The sequence below is a fragment of the Besnoitia besnoiti genome, chromosome IV, assembly GCF_002563875.1.
Source record: "Besnoitia besnoiti strain Bb-Ger1 chromosome IV, whole genome shotgun sequence".
Classification (NCBI taxonomy): domain Eukaryota; phylum Apicomplexa; class Conoidasida; order Eucoccidiorida; family Sarcocystidae; genus Besnoitia; species Besnoitia besnoiti.
Genome location: NC_042359.1, coordinates 4,275,664 through 4,292,025, shown reverse-complemented (window position 1 = coordinate 4,292,025; position 16,362 = coordinate 4,275,664). Strand labels below are relative to the sequence as shown.

Sequence of the window (16,362 nt, the reverse complement as noted above, 5' to 3'; positions counted from 1 at the left end):
CTGGGTGTTCGTTTCCTGGCCGGTGTGTGAGCCCATCCGCGCCGTCCGGTCTTGTCATGTCGAATCATCTGCGTCTTATTTACACACGAACTGGGTGACGCACCATATGACCGGCGCATTCTGTACGAAACCTCGCGAAGGACTGCTGGCAGTTGAAACGATGGATATCGTGAGCGCAATGCAGTACGCGGCTAGCCAGCTGCTAGTTTGCGTGTGATTGTTGTCGAATATCAAACCGAAGTGCACAGTGAATCCTGCATCCTAGTTGCATGTTGTGTCCCCCGGTGCCTGCTGCATTCGGAATGGCTCTCGTTGGCCGAATCGCGCAAATGTGCTTAGGCAGTCCGGTATGTCCTCGCACACATACCCAGAATGTGGCACCAGCCGTTCGCGGCGCAGCAATTCGTACACGGTTGCCACCCGTCGTGTCGAGACCGACTCACTGCAGCGCGAGCACCCGCTCCAGGGACGTGCCTTTCGTGAAAAAAGTTGAATGACCAGCAACGAAAGACCCTAGACAGGTGCGCATTTCGACTTTGGTGTCAAGTTCCCACGGCCTAGGGCAATGGGGCAAGCAAATGTACCATGTAGTGGAACGCGGACAACCAGGCTCGTTTACTTGCTGTCCACCTGTGCATTCCCAGCTTCCTCACCCCCATGCACGGAGCCAACTCACGACTCTATCTAGGCATTGGTGGCACTGCATAATGGCACGCGTGTGCACGACACACGTGCACACAACGTTGGTTTGTTAAAGTAGAGCCTGAACCGAAGTAAACAGAAGGGCACACGTGTAAGTAGACGATAACGCGTAGCAAGCTTAGGCAGAACCCCAACAGCACAACGTTGATTTCGCACTTGCCCAGTCCGACATCGCCTTGAATATTCCTCGTACTTCGCGAGGAGAAACAACACAGTTATAACTCATTCAAGAACAGTCTGGACTGGCGATACTGTATCAAGGGGGAAACGACGTACAACACAGGACACAGCTAATATGCATTGAGAAGCTATACCAGGCATTTCTTCGTGAGGCATCACCATGCCACATGCCTCACTAGGAGGCGCCGCCGCTGAGGCGCTCTCCACGAGAAACGCTATGATAAGGACCGAAGTCAGCATGCAATTCCACTTCCTCTGAGAGTTTTAGAACCTGTGTTGTGTTTTACGCAGCCAAGCAGGCAACAAAGACGCAGTGCATGTGCCCTCAGCTAGCACACGATGACTGCAAGGTGCATGCAAACGAATACACGGATCAACTGATGACTCGTCGCCTCCTCCACATACAGTGCGCGTCAAGCAAGAAGAGGAAGATGGACCGCAGCAACAATCCTTCGATACTTCGACCCTTCTGAAACGATACAAGACATTGTGGATGACGCGTTCTGGGCCGCAGTCAGCTGGCGCCCATGCGTGATGAGCCAATGAGGTAGTGTAAGTTCACATGTCATCCCTGAGGGCATCCTGCTTGCTTTGAACCACGACACAACCACGGAAGGGCGCGCACGCCCTTCCCTGTGCCAGGGCGAAAAGCCGCACGTCCAAGCAAGAATCACCTCGTATCGCCTTCCTGCCGCTGACCCATGTTCTGCACACTCCGGCACTGTGTCGCCCTGAAACCTTTCCTGCCCTCAAGAATACCCCAAAGACGCGGAACTTCGACTTCGAATCACGCATCCGAAAGCCACATAAATTTCTGGACAGACTGAACTGCATCCACGGCAACAGAGCTCTTTGGCATCGGTGCGGCTTTCGTCAGCCCCACTGCAACAACAGCCGCCCTACAGAATTCCTCTTCCGCAGTTGGCCGCCAACAGCGGAGAGGGCGCAAACATAAAAGCAATACAATCTTTATTGTGCCCAGAGGCCCCTGCTAGGCACATCCCGTGAAACTGACCAGGAATCATCTTCTGGTACCTTAGTGATCACGCCGCACGGGTCCTCCTGAAAGAGTACCGTTGACCCGCTGGGGCGTCGCCGATTGACTGAACGCTCAGAAAGCAGTGAGGTCTCTCGAGCCAGACTCCAGCGGTGCGTCTAACGCATCACTGGCCCGGAAAGGAGTCCACGCTTTCTGCTTCACCTCATGGTGGTCACGAGCTCTGTCCCGTGGCATCGTCGAGAGCCCATGTGCGGAGAATGCTGGATGGTTCGCGCTTTCGCTCGTCTCTCCAGAAGCCATCGGTGCCGCGGCCTCTCCTCGTGAGGGACGTCCTTCCGTCACGCGACGCCCGACCAGCTGTACAAAGAATTTGTGCTGCTTCTCGACTTCCCACGAACTTGGCAGTTCGCCAGACATAATGGCTGGCCGGCAGACCGCGAGAAGGGGATAGAGCTCGTCTATCGTCCGAGCGTCCTGGACTGCTCGCCAGGCTTGCATCACAACGGAAGTGAAAAAGCCGCGACGCAGCTGCACCGGCGTGTCATCTACCTCTCCTTTCCCCACGGCGGCGAGCCGGGGAATACACCTGTCCAGCAGATCGCTGAGGATCACGCGCACAGCCGTCTTCGTCAGAAGCAGCTTCTCGTCTTTTTCGTCATTCGCCGGCCGAAAAGAGGAATCGCTTGTGGACCGTCCTTGGTAGCTGGATTCTGGACAGGGCTGCCGTCGTCCGCTCTCTTGCGTTCGAGAGCCTTCCGCTTCGTCTGCTCCCCGGCTCGCAATGCGCGGGCAGTCTGCCCTCACCAGGGAAGGAGCGGGGCCCTCGTCAGGGCATGCCTCATGGGTGCGAGAGACTCGCCTCGTGTCGCGGCTGCAAACGCGTGCAAGTGACTTCCCGAGCAGGCGCGTGACGGACTCCAGCGCGTGATCCAAGACCGCTTGCTGTTCCCGGCTGCCGCCTGTACCGAGAAGAAGAGCCAGCAGCAGATTCGGGTCGATGTTTAGGCCGTTGGAACCGCTCCTTGAGCCTTCGGTCGCGCTGGCCATTGGCGGCCCTGCGGCCCTCTGCGACCTGTCACTGGCGCTGCGGACAACGCGTTGCTGCCCTTGCGGGCAAGGGAATGACGCCTCAGCAGACAGCGGTGTGCGGGACACCTGAGCCTCTTCCTCCGCCAGTCGAGGCCTGGCGTCTTGGGCGAGCCCGCTCTTCAGGGCACTGTCGAACGAGGAGTGAAGACGAGCTTGGTTCCCCGCATTCATGGGGGAGTACGAGCTTTCACACGTCGGTGTGCTGGCCACCTTAAGAGGACAAACGGAGACACGAGGAAAGAGCTACAGTTGCACCCTAGCCAGAAGCAGACCGTAGATATGGGTCATGCTGAAGTGCAAAGCTGGCAAACAGACATCACTGCTCCAATGCTCTGGAAGCCGACGGCACGCGAGCCGTCAATGGGGACACGTACCGTCGTTGAGTAGTTGGAAGAATGGTCGCCGGAGGCCTGCATCCACATGAGAAAGGAGAGACGCGGGATGTAGCGAACGGTAGAACAGGCAACCTCAAATGGCCACACGCCGTCAAAATGTCACTCGCACATCGTTTCGCGCGTCGACAGTGTATAAGGTTCCAGAGCCGATGACGACAAAACTCGTCTGTTCACCCTCTCGCAACCCGGGAAGAATATGTGACTGCCGCTTTGGGGCGGGTGCGTGATGGAAATGCGGTGTCACAATGTCTTAGTAAATATGTTCAACATCGGCGAACGTTGCTGTACTTCGGGTCCTCACCTGTCGCGTCAGCGGGAGGTCAATAGAGAGGCAGCTTGTCACCGCGCTCTTGGTTGATCTGTCGGCGTCGCCCATAGCCGCCAACTTGGAGAGTCTCAGCAGGTCGTGCAGGTCACTGTGCTCAGTGCATTTCGCGTGCTCACTCTCGTCGTCTGCGTGAGCATCCTCACGCTCCATGTAGTCGTCCTCGGCCTGGCTATCCGCTGGAGTAGTCGGCACTCGTGAGGAGCGACCCGCTTTGCGCGTTTTTGGTTCTTGCTCTTCGTTTTTCGTCCACGGCAGGCGCGCGCTGATGTCTTCATCCGAGAGACTGAACGCTTTCCGCCCGAGACTGAAAAAACTACGGGCTGTTGTTGCAGTGGAAGGGGAAGCCGCGAAGGAGCGCGAGCGGCGTTGTAGCAGAGGTGAAGCCAGAGGGCTCGCCTCGCTGCTCGGAGATGATGGACCAACGAGACGGCGACGCTTTAGCACCGGGCTCTCTCCAACTAAGCTGCCAGCCTCTGCTGCTCCATTCTTCCGGTGGTTGTTGGGCGAATGCGAGCCTTCTCCGTAGACGCCGCGTTTGGCATTCTTTAGCTGAAGCACTTCCTGGACAGAAAGCGAACAAATACACAACAAACATCGTAGCGCACTGCGCGTAGATCAGCCAAGTGCGGTTCGCACCGGATCCCGAGGATACAACTCGTTCAGTGATGGTACCGGTTCCATGAATCTCTCTGACTCCGGCCTAAGTCATAGCGATCACGTTGCTTGCTTCGTGTCTTGCACGTACCTCCCGACATCTGATGGCCAGGTGTCTGGCGCGCTCGAAGCCGTAGAGTTTCACCGGGAAATAGGCCATTCTTGTCCGGCCTTGCTCGTACCACTCCGCCACGAAGCGGTTGCGCTGCGCCTGGAAACGCACTCCAGTGACCTTGGGAAGCGCGCGGTGCATCGCGTGATAATCCGTCGTGTCGGCGCCTGATTTCCGGTTGCTTTCAGGTCGCCCTTTTGCGGGCGCTTTAGCCGCAGTCAGAAGGCGGCCGCCAATCTCTTTCTCTGCCATCGCGGCGGCTTGGCGGCTTTCCAAGCTCCGGTAGACATTGTAAGTACGCTCAGGTGCGCCATCTTTCTCCTCACATTCAGTACCTGCCTCAATGTGCGTTGCAGCCAGGTCCGCCCGTTCCAGACTCGGCTCGTGTGCCGGTGCGGAGGGCCGCTCGCAAGATAGTCTCGGAGAAGAATCCGAGCCAGATGCTTCCGACCTCGCGCTACCGTTACTGCCAATTCCGTCTGTGCTGTGCCCAGAAACGGTGCCAACCTCCGAGTGGAACTCGAGGCCTGGCTGAGGGGGAGATGACGGCTTTATCGACTGAATACAGGGTGAAGAGAGGCTCACCTCCCCAGGCACTGTGTCGGCTTGAGGCTTCAGTGAAGGTGCGAGGGAGGCATTGGCACATCCTCTCTCCCCCACGGTGTCCTGCTGGTCGACTGAACCATGACAGCCATGGCCTGGAAGTTGCCTGGTGTCAAGTTCAGGGGCTTCTCGTTCACAAGCTGCATGGTTTTCTCCTGTGGTTCCTCGTTCGAAGGACATCCGGTCAGTGGCGCTTCCGCTGCGTTTTGAAGCCCCAATGGCAGCGGCAAGAAGTTGCACCTCGACAGGCAAATCTGTTCGTCGACGGAGGAGTTCGCTAAGCTCCACCAGTAGCTGATGTTCATCAGCCTGTGTTGCGCGAGTTTCGGACGCCGGTCCGCATTCACCTCCGTCAGCAGGCATTGGCACTGGGCTCGGACAGTCGGCGCTGCACGCGCTTCGGCACTTTGAGAGCAATTCCAACGCGGACATTTCTCGCTCGGCGGTGAGTCCGTCGTCGAGCCGTACGCGCCCTTCACTGGATGCACTTTGGGGGGTGTCAGCGTGATTCAGCCGCTCAGATTCTACACCAGTTCTGTCCAGCTGGGCACCTCCGGGACGGATGGTCGTGTCAGCTCCAACCTGGCTACACGGGACTACGGAATCTTCGCAGATCGCGTTAGCCGTCAGCAGGGCACCAGGGTGAAACTCACGTCCGGCAGGAAAAGGCAAGCAATTGAAAGATCGCGCACTCGAGGCTGAGCTTGGCCCTTCAGAACTGTGTTCTGCTTTATGGGATGGTGGACTCCTTACCGGTTCGTCAGGCAGTGTGCACTTGTCAGAGCCGGAGTCGAGACTGCAGCACTTCTGTACAGCGCTGCAACTAGATGAATTATCTCCTGATTCATTGTCCAACCTCATGACGGTTTCACCGAGAGGGCGCTCAGCTACCGGTGTCACACCCACGCAAAAAGCCGTTTCTGAGTCGAAGGTTTCCCTCTCTACCCAGCTGGGCTCTGATTCACCGGGGCCCTTTGTGTGGCAGAGGACAATGAGGATGTGAGGGCGGTGGGGCAGTACTCGGTTCAGAATGTACTACTACAGCGTTAAAGAACACAGACTTGTCCGATCTCCTCTCTCCGGGCGGTCCAGTTACGGAGTGTCAGCCGAATGCAATTCGACGTGCATTTCTATTCCTGGAAGCTCATTATAGATTTCCGTGAGTCAACACCAAGGGGAAAAGCGAGAGCCTTCCATGGAGTGTCAGTATACGCACCTATGTGTGCGATGCGTAATGCGTGTCTGGCCCAAAGGCGAGAATAGCTCGACGCAGCGACAGCCTTGGAAGATGTAGCGGCGTTCACATGATTTGCTCCCACTGAGTCTCAGACGAAAGTGGTCAGACAGGCGCGGTCCCTCGTCTTCGTCGAATAAATCCTCAGGGCTAGGTTCTCTGACAATAGGAAGGATTGATATGCTTCAAGGGGGGCCCGGACTGCAGCGAAATCGGGCGCGATGTGAATGACGCCGTTGGACGAGATAATGATAGTGGACGAATAAGACTCCCCGGAGAAGTCCTTGATTTGGGTGTGTGCCTCCTGGCGAAAGCCTCTGTGAAGTTGGTGATCCAGAGCAGACGGTTTACCGCCTCACAACGAGCCTGCTACCGTTTTTTACAGGCATCGATTGGGGATGGGAAGAGTGGTAGAAGAGATGTGCAACAGCCCTCAACCTTGCATCTACTTCCCAAGGAAGTGAATAAATCCAGTAGAAGCAATGTTTTTTCTCGTAAAACGCGCTGATATGTCTTCCATGTTCATCGCAATCTCCTCGTACAGGTCCGAACCGGCGCAGCCTTCACGGCTGGCAAATGCCCGTTGTCGGCGAGCGACGCCTTCACGCCTGTTGATCCGGGCAGACTGCGGCGCTACTGCGGGGGAGCGAAAGGTGTCCACGACAAATAGTAGAAGATGACGATGCCGCTATTTATGAGGGGTAAATGTTCTATATTCGCCAACCTAGAGACAAACACGATATACTCCTCTCGGAACGCTCCTTCAAAAAAAAACGCTCCAGCGCTTTACCCGGCGCTTGCCCGCGGCAAGGAACTCGACCGGACTAGTATTGTCGGCGGCGCACTACACGGCGGCCCCGGATCTCCCGTCTCCGCTCGAGCGCGACAGTCGCCAGTACCAGCCAGCAGCGGTCCTGTTGCGGCGACCTAAAGCAGTGCTAAGGAATTCGAAGAATCAATGAAACAGGAGAAGAAAAAAACGTCTAGATGTCCGCTAACCTGCATGTCACTGACGTTCGCCAGGGGGAAAATCTTCACACACTGAGTGCCGGCAAGCAGAGTTGGACACAGCTGTGGAGGAGGAGTGGAACGAGCAAAGCTAGCAGGCGACACGTTCACTGTTCGTGGTTGTGTGGGCGACGAAGGGCAGCCGGGTTGAAGTTGCTGCAGAGCCAGCCGAGACTACGGCAGATTGCTCACATGGAATGAAGAAACGGCGTACAGATTCAAGTGTGAACAAAGTAGAGACTGAACGAAAGAAAAACTGTAGTCGGACGGAGCTAGCTTGCTGGTGGGGCTACTCGTCGACGGCCTCTTGCCACGCTGGGCATTTGCGGGCTGGTGTCGTCAGCCCCCGGGGTAAGCGCACAGCAGGGGGACGCGGCCGGAGCACGTGAGGGCTTTCCCGGCGAGGGCGGAAAGGGGACGAAGCGACACCAGGTCGTGCGTCACCTCGCTCTTTCGCACTCTTGGCTGGATGCTGAGTTGCACGTGACCGCCTTAGACTCGGAAAAATAAGGCGCAGTCCACATGCTAAATGGGAATCCCACGGCGGATCGGATGTGGGCAACGGCCGCGTTACGGCAGGAAATCGGTCACCGGAGATCGGTGACGACTGCTCGCGTCAGCTCCCTTTGTTTTGAGTTTACAGACTTATCGACAGTGGTTCTGAAACAATACTTCCTGTCAGGGTAGAGGTTCCACCCAAAGCGATGATTGGGAGACCATCGTAGGACCTCTGTGGACGAGGTTGACGAAACTTGCAGGCGGCCACTGCCAACTCTTGCCTTTTTTCCTATGTGTCACTGCTGTTACCGCCAATCACTATATCACTACCCTTTCTCAACAGATTGCGTGTCTTCAACCTGCAGTTCCTCGTGAAGCCGCAACATTCACTATATTGTGCCATCCCTGTGCCTGTCGCTTTCTGAAAGCGTAGGGGCAGCGGAACAGCACAAGGAACCTCTTTCCGCAGGCCTCCACTACCGGCCCTATGGAGATTGGCGCCACGCAAGTTCTTTGGATGGGTGACAGTTGATACGGCGGAGGCAGAGTGCCTGGACCAATGAGTCTATACCAGCTCCAAGCGCTGGCTCATCAAATAGCAATTTCTGGTGAGTCACGAACAGCCTACAGGAAGGGCAGGGCAACGCGGTGCTGCTGTGGCCGATCCTCTTCGGCGAAGCAGCTGTAGATATGTAGGTCATGTGAAGGCTCTGTGTTCGAGAAATTCGGCCGCCCTAACTCGTACTGGATCATGTGGCGGCCCACCAAGGGGTTCGCTACAAGCTCAGCTTCCACCGATGCCGAGTCCGTGCCGGCGGGCGGACAACTTCGCAAAACAGGCGAATGTTCTCTTATGGCGTCTGGAGAAGGTAGCGGAGGCTCAAGCTGTGCACTTTTCTGCACCGAAGTTTTGTCGAGAGTCTTGAACGTGTGAAACAAATTACAGATGTGGCACTCCGTATATTCCCCAGCCGAACGATGAGTCATCGTCAGCCGTCGACTTTTATTCACCTTGCCGTAAAGCAAACCTACACGCAGCCGCATAGCTTGCCCCATCCACGCCACGCTGGCCTGTGTCCCAGGCATATCCTCTACCACCCAACGCGCTATCGCAGTAGCTTCCTCGATATGCTCTGTGACGATAACCAGCGACCGCATGGAGAATTCGTGACGTGCGAACTGCGTGAAATGCTTCAAAAGGAATCAATTTGGTCTGTATACAGTGAAGCATCCAGTTTCTACAGTAGTCATTGAATGATCTCATAAACGGGCATATCCGAGCGATGCATCGTCAGTCACCCGTTGTTGGGGCTCAACAGGGCACAACGACATGCTTCGTATTGGCTGTTGTCTGCTAGTCTTCTAGCTTATCTCTTGTCCATACAAACGCCATAAACTCGCTGCTCCGTTGAATGAACCCCCGCTTGGACGGAAGGGCGAGAAGGCCACCTGGCAGCAAAGCTCGCACACCTCTTTTTTGAGACTGGAACGCATGGAGGTTGCGTGTTCTATCCTCCTGCTAATTGAGGGGAATAAACATCACATATTCCATCATGGTTTTTTCTGTCCCTTCGGCAAAGCTTGCAGAGACACCCTAGCGTTTCATCGTGGTGCTGTGATGTTGATCACAGCTGCTGAGGCCGTCTATCACTACAGTACTCTCACAAGCAGCAGCGACCATGCCAGACAAATTTCAGTTTGCGTGCATCGAGTTTTGTCGCCGACTGACGGACTATCCGCTTCACCGGATGGGCGATTTTCCGCATCTATCGCCATTTATCTCGCTTGTCCAAGCTGCGTGATCGTTCGGCTGGGTACACGACACGGCCCGGAGTTGAGCATGCAGACGAAAACGGATGCGGAAAAGTGCAACCAGTGACGTCTTGGACGATGGTACACAAGGCGAGATATGCCCCCTCTGTAGAGTTCCAGTATGACTCCGACCGTTGTTGAGTTTGTGCGCAAGTAGGCAGAAAAAAACTACGACTAGAGATTTTGTTAGTGTGCCACTAAGGTGCTTCCGCGGACTTCGACCTCCGCCATAACCTGCACAGGAGGGAGACAGCACCAAGAATGAATTAGCATGCGGAAATCGGTCTGACCCATGCCTCCATCTCTTCAGGACTGCCGGCGTCTGCCTGCTACTTGTTGCGTTTCAGGCGGACAGTGTCTGGACATCCTGTGCAGCCGACCGGTCTGGCAGCAGAGCACTCGACTCTGTCCAGCATACACGTAGTCAGAGAATTGATCACGACCATGAACGCAGAGGATTCCCGCTGTCCTAGTTCATTCCCCACCATGAACTTCTAGGTGTTAGTTATCATCTAACTGTCCGTGCTGCTTGCTTGTCCTTGTGGCGCGGAGCGCGATCGCACGATGCGGTTAGGGCAAGGCACGTGCTAGCACGTGCCTTGCCCTAACCGCATCGTAAGACCAAAATGATTCACGTGAGTAGGGGCAACGCATCAGACGAACTATTAGCGACTCAGAAAGCTAGCCTGCCAGAATGCAAAGTGGCACAAATTCGAACTGCGTTGCCATATTTTCAGCTATGCTCCGTGAGCAGCGTGTGAGAGTCATATCATGGGCTGGCACCAATGTGGATGCCATTGTCATCTTGTTCGCAGGTGTCTTTTCTCCATATCACAATCAGCACAAGTGTGCCCTCCTGAAAATGACCTGAATAGGCCAGCGGGGCGCCCCCTGCTCCCCCTCCTTTCTAAGAGGCACCAAGCACGGTGGTAGCACATCGACGCTTCCGAAACCTGGATATCTCAAGGACAGTTCCATCCAAACCTCAAGCTCACAACAGCCAACCGCCGCGATATTTAGTCTGGCCTGGTGCTCAGCGCAGCCCAACGGGTCTTCGGCGCTACCAGGCCTACACCACGTAAGCCTCGTCGCTTCCGCATGCTGATTGTGCGACCTCTTTGTAGGGGGCTTGCAAGAATGAGGGAAGCGACATCCGTGGCCGTGAACGCCCGCTACAACAAGAGCCAGGGTTTAGTAGAAAGAACAAGCCCGACATATATTTCCGAGCAAACAAATACTCATTCTATTTGTCCTTTGTAACGGGCACAGCTACAAGTGCTCGCGCCTCACTATGCCTGTCCCTCACGCGAGCATATAATGTTCACTCTGATGCTGGCCTGTGTACTTCCCCCCTTCCTGTGTAGCCGCACGTTAGTGAAGTTCCCCCCTGAGCAGACGAAGGGTTCCTTTCTTGCCATCTCCGTCGGCCTGCACGGCAATGATCTACGCGTGACAGCTGAAACAGGTGTTGCCCGCTCGTGCCGCTCTCCGAGGTCACGTGGTGACTTGAAAAAGTGGATTGCCTTTCATCGGTCATCCCGCGCCCGTTAGCGACCGACTCCTGCCCGAAAAGAGTCGGAAGACGCGTTCGGCTGCGCAGTCAACTCCCTTGCGGCCGTTTCCCCTTCATACTGCATGTCCGCAATAGGTTCAAACTTGCATTAAATCACCCACGCTCATGCCTGTGTCTAACCGTCCGGCAAAATGCGCGCGGCCGGTGCTTCCCCGCACTTGTGGTGTTACGGGGTGTCGATCCTTGGCTGTGTTTAAGCAAATATGCCATATTCGATTCGCACCAAGCTCGGAAGCCCCCGTGACTGCACTTTTTTCCCACGGTCTGCTTCCAGGTTCCCAATATCTCAACCGGCGCCCTCGACCCTGTCGGAAGTGGCCGTCATCGACTATAAAGCCAGCTGCAACGGGTCCGGGAGGAGGGGCAGCCACACAGCAGCTTGAACCGCGGGACCGCCGCACACGAAGATGGTAGCTTGCGGTGAGCGGTCACGGCGAGCTGCCGCTTTTCTGCGTTAATGACATTTTCCTCATGTATGGAGTCATTTCCACGGAGCAAACGTGCAGCAAGCACAACACTCTGGGTATTCCGGGGCTTTCCCGTAGCCAACGCCGTATGTGCAGCAGGTGTTCGTCTGTGCCGCTTTTGTTCGAGGTGAAGGCGCCGCGGAGCTCCTCGCGGCGAACCCGTCGGCCCAGCCCCCTTCGACTGAGCCAATTTGCCAACACCAGTGTTCGTCCACGCATCCAGTTGGTCAGTTGAACTCGACGGCGCGAGACTGTGCTGTGACGAGGAAGTTATACCACCAGATTTGTTTGCATTCGCTGCAGTTTTTCGCGGAGCGCGGACACCGAGCACACGGTAGGCCGCAACGCGAGCCACGATACCGGCGCTCCGGTGGTGCCCTCCCACCGTCCACACCGCAGTCGTCCGGCGTACAATTTCTCGGCCGTAGCCGGGCGCCATCCTATCCGGGCACCGTCCGCCACATCGCGGTTGATGGAGCAGTTTCGTCGCCGGCTCTCACCGCATGACGGATGGCCGCCAGGCAACAGTCTGGCGCAGGTACCCTCGTTTTGTGAGCAGTCTTACATTTTTTGCAGACATGGACACGACCGAGAGCTTGACAGTTGCGTATTACCGCCCATTTTTTCGGTCGGAGGTCCTGTGGGGTTGTGAGTAAGACTGAGGCACGGCGCTGCAGCCGTCTCGCTAGCCGGTTGGTTGACGGTGTTTCTTCTTCATTTCGGACGAAATTCCACTCGCTTCTTCACAGTGACCACCGTAGCGGGACGATCGATTTCATTTTCAGGTCCGCTGCCCTCGGTTGTTTCCATCTCCATGTCTCGCTCTCTCGAACCAGTCAACTGCTCCTACGGTTGACATATCCTCTGTCTGTTCTTGGTGCGTCTCCGCGGTGGTGTGGATTGTTCGCCTTTGACTGTGCGGTTTTCTGCGGCGTCTGGTCTGTCCAAGCTGTACAGGTGCCCGCGCCTCTCCCTCCTGCCTCGATTTGGACGGCCAGTCCTCGATTACTGGGTCCACAAACTCGTTACTGTATCTGCTCCGTTCATCCATTCTTATGTGGCGGCGTTGCTGTCTGTATCTAGCCAATGTGCAGGCACGTGCCAGTGACCTCGTCTCCACTGTCCGCACATGCGGCCTCTCTACGGTGATTGTCTTTCCGTTGTCTTTCCTAGGGTACAAAGGCAGATCGCTTGTCCTGCCGGCGTCGCAATTACTGTGCGGCCGTCTAGTAGGGTGCCCTTCCCCTGCTCGCTTACATAGTGCTCCGGGTTGTGAACACCGCGCCAGGCGCGGCTACCGGGGGAGGGGGTGGGGCAAGAGGGGGGAAAAGGCTACACGTCGTTGGACGGCTCGACTGCAACCGTTTTTTGACGTCTTCGTTTCCTGTCCACTACTTGCGATGGAGGACGAGGAGGTCGGCGCGGGTATGCTAGGCAGCGACCACCGAAACGAGGGGGACGACTCCTGTGGAAATTCAGTCGTGGGTGCGGCAGGAGGCCAGGCACTCTCGACAACTGCGGTTGCGGGCACCCAGGGCGCCGCGTCGTCAACGTCGCTTTTGGATCAACCTTCGCGGGGCTTTGAGGGGGCAAGTACATTAGGACCTCGACTTTGCCACACGGAGTCAGCCACAGGCGGCAGCAAGGTCTCCTGGGAACCAAGCGGAGAAGCGCAATTGCGGTGTCCTCTTCAGTTGCAGAGAGACGACCTCTTCAGCTTGACGCACGCGGAGAACACGTCGGTGACGGGACGTGGACAACGAGCTGAAGAGGGCGTATGCGCGTTTCACGCGGAGGACTCCTCACGTCGAAGCGAGGGAGACAGCATTTCCGTGGGGGAAGCCATTGAGCTGATGACCGCACTTCAAGAATCCAGTCTCCTCCATACATGCAACAGGGTGGTGGAAGATGCGCTTCCAGATGACCTTCTCCGCTTGCTGTCGTTGCCGTGTAGCGCGAATGAGCCACTTGAATCGCGTGAGCAAGGGGGACTCACTGCGCATCAAAACAGGGGGACTCCGAAAGAGAAAGAGATGCGACAGTGGCTTCAGCCAGTAGCTGCCCACGACAGAGAAACGGACCGCGGCGACCGCCTTAGTGCGACAGACGGTTTCGTCGGCAGGACCGGACATAATTCTCAAAGGCTAGGACTGATGGACGGATACAAGCCCCAAGAGGCATTCACACCCACAGGTCTGCTTCCCCAGCACACATACGGGCGGCCTCCTGGACAGGATGGTGTTCTAGTTAGAGGACGCAGATCTATCTCAAGTGGCTCCAGGTTTACAGCAGATGATAGGACAGTCACTGATGCAAACTGCCTCAGCACCGGCTGTCAAATTGTCGCCAACAGACACGGCGAACCCCTTTGTAGTACCGATAGTACCAGGTCAGAAGAGTCGGGCTCTGAGTCTTCACCATCATCGCCGTGCAATACGCCAGGTGCTTGCTGTGACTCTCCAGCGAGTGCCTCTGCTAAGCGAGACAATAACCACACAACAGTCCGGGCGCATGCCTGGGCCGATGCTTCCTTGAAGGAATTTGAGGTTGGAACAGCCGCCGGCTCTTCGACAAACTTGATTCGTGGCGCCTGTACCCTTCAGTCCGGTGTAGCTCGAGCGGAGTGTAACGTCGCAGCTAGAAATTCGTATGGGCAGATTCACAGGAGTGGAACAGCGAATATTGCGGACCGCGCCAAGATATCCGATTATTCTGCAATGCACAAAGCTATGCCTAAAGTTACAGGAGTCCGTTTTCAGGCGCAGAGAAACCGGTTTGTCGCAGAATGGTACGAACGCGGGCGAACGAGGATGGCGTATTTCCCTGTCAAGCTGTACGGGTTCGACCGGGCGAGGAATATGGCGATTCGGCGTAGAGAGGTGAGGGATGCATCCACTTAGTGCGAGCGCAACGACTGATCCATGCGCAGCGCGTTGTTGACAGGTGAAGTTGGGGCTGGGAAGGACGGTGGAATGGGAGGTATTCATTTCTGTGGAGCCGACATTTGAGCTCGTGCTCTACGACTATCGTGGCATTCACTGTAGCAGTTGCCAGTGGAGACATGGATAGTTCAGTCCTCAAGTCGCCTTGAGTACAGCGAAGCCCCGGAGATGCAACCTGGAAGCCATCTTTTTCGCTCGTGACATGTGTCTTTTCCTGCCAGGAGGTCCTGCAGATGAAACTTGCGAAGAGCAATGTTAAAGGGGACGTCGGAGGCAGTCCTGCGTCTGCGCACGGGAGAGGGAACCTGTCAGTCAGAAGCGGAGCAGTGGAGATGGTAACTCCCACTTCGAAGCGTCGACGGCTCGTGGACAGTTACACCCCGTCGGCGACGCCAGCCCCGTGCAGAAACACATTTCCCATCGAGACTGCAACGCCCCGTTTCACATCTTCTCGTCGTCCCGCGCTGCTGCCCCTAGCGACGTGCGAATCTAAGCCGGCGAAGGAGACACCTATTACGGAGGTACTCCTCCGTTCCCCGGTGCGAACTTCCAGCGAAAGGGCGGACCCAGAAGCCGGTTGTGAGGTTGGCCTCAAGCGTCGGCGAGAAGACCATATTCTGCCCACTTTGCTCGAGCAGCAGCGGAGGTTGTGGACACCGGAGACGACAAGAGTGGTTGCGGCCGGAGGAGCGGCGAGAGTGGATGCGAGAGACATCAGCTTGTGTGACTTGCTCGAAAGGGCTGTGGCGGCCGCTGGCACTCAAGGAAAAGCCCATTTACGGAGACGCTGTGAGGAAAGTTTCTCAGAAGGCTTGGGGATCCGCCCAGATATACGAAGTGTAAGCAATGCCTTATTGATTGCAGCTCAGCTGCAGAAACAGGACATAATTGATTTGCAGTCCCAGTCGACCTCGTCAGGTGCGTCGTGCTCCGATACTGACTGCCTGGAGCAAACTTGGGCAAGCGCAGGCAGGCGCCTGGTGGCAAGTATGATGGGGGGCCGGACGACTGAGGAGAGACGTCTGTCGGCTTCCATACTATGAACTGCCTGAATGGTTTACCTTCCTCTTTTCAGAGCTCTCACGATTCATCTGCAAACGTGCGACAACTTGTAAGTCAGTGAGGCATCCGAGCGGAACGATTCTTACTGGCTGCATGACACCACCGCTTGAGCGTGCTGTAAGAGGCAGCCGCAGCACTGGAGGTCGGTATCACAATACAGGTGGTAACTGCTGTCGGCTAGCAAGACCCCTAGGAACGCTGTAGAGCACTCTCGGCCTAGCAAATGGTGCAAGGGCTTCCGCAGCGCTTGACATAACAGCTGGGGAGTCAGAGGTTTGTCCTTCACATATGTTTCCATATACGTTGTTTCAGGCGTGTCACGTGTATCGTGCGTGTGATAGATACAAAAGAGATGGCGTGAGTTTGAATCACTTTGGCTGCTGGATGCTGCACGTCATTCGCAACCTGCGATGGCCCCCCGCCTTTTCCGCACGCACGCAAGAGTGACCAAAAGAACCCTTGTGTACTTACCAACGCAAACACGGCTTCGGCAGACTTGAACTGCGTTGAGATGTGGCCCGTGCTGCAGGAGGCTTCCGCTCTGGGTTGTCCCAGCTCGCGATTTACCAGTACTTCGGTAGAATCCATTTTCCGCCCCGGAGACCGAGCGCATACGCAGCATACTTCTGCAGGCGTGAAACGTAGTATCCACATCAGTCATGAGGACCCGAGTTTCAGCGGGCCGGGGAGCGGAGAGGCCATT

General features: G+C 56.2%; 2 protein-coding genes across 2 annotated transcripts; one reads left to right on the top strand and one right to left on the bottom strand.

Annotated features, from left to right (window-relative positions):
- Window positions 1–1,993: 1,993 nt before the first annotated feature.
- Window positions 1,994–5,426, bottom strand: BESB_057010 (AP2 domain transcription factor AP2VIIa-1; the record flags this gene model as incomplete). Its single annotated transcript, XM_029364136.1, has 3 exons — window positions 1,994–3,181; window positions 3,668–4,255; window positions 4,440–5,426. 3 exons carry the CDS (start codon window positions 5,424–5,426, stop codon window positions 1,994–1,996), a joined length of 2,763 nt encoding a protein of 920 aa, XP_029220059.1.
- A 7,629-nt stretch (window positions 5,427–13,055) lies between these two features.
- BESB_057000 (uncharacterized protein) lies at window positions 13,056–15,640 on the top strand (the record flags this gene model as incomplete). Its single annotated transcript, XM_029364135.1, has 2 exons — window positions 13,056–14,534; window positions 14,819–15,640. The coding sequence occupies 2 exons, from the start codon at window positions 13,056–13,058 to the stop codon at window positions 15,638–15,640; spliced, it is 2,301 nt and encodes a 766-aa protein (XP_029220058.1).
- Window positions 15,641–16,362: the final 722 nt, after the last annotated feature.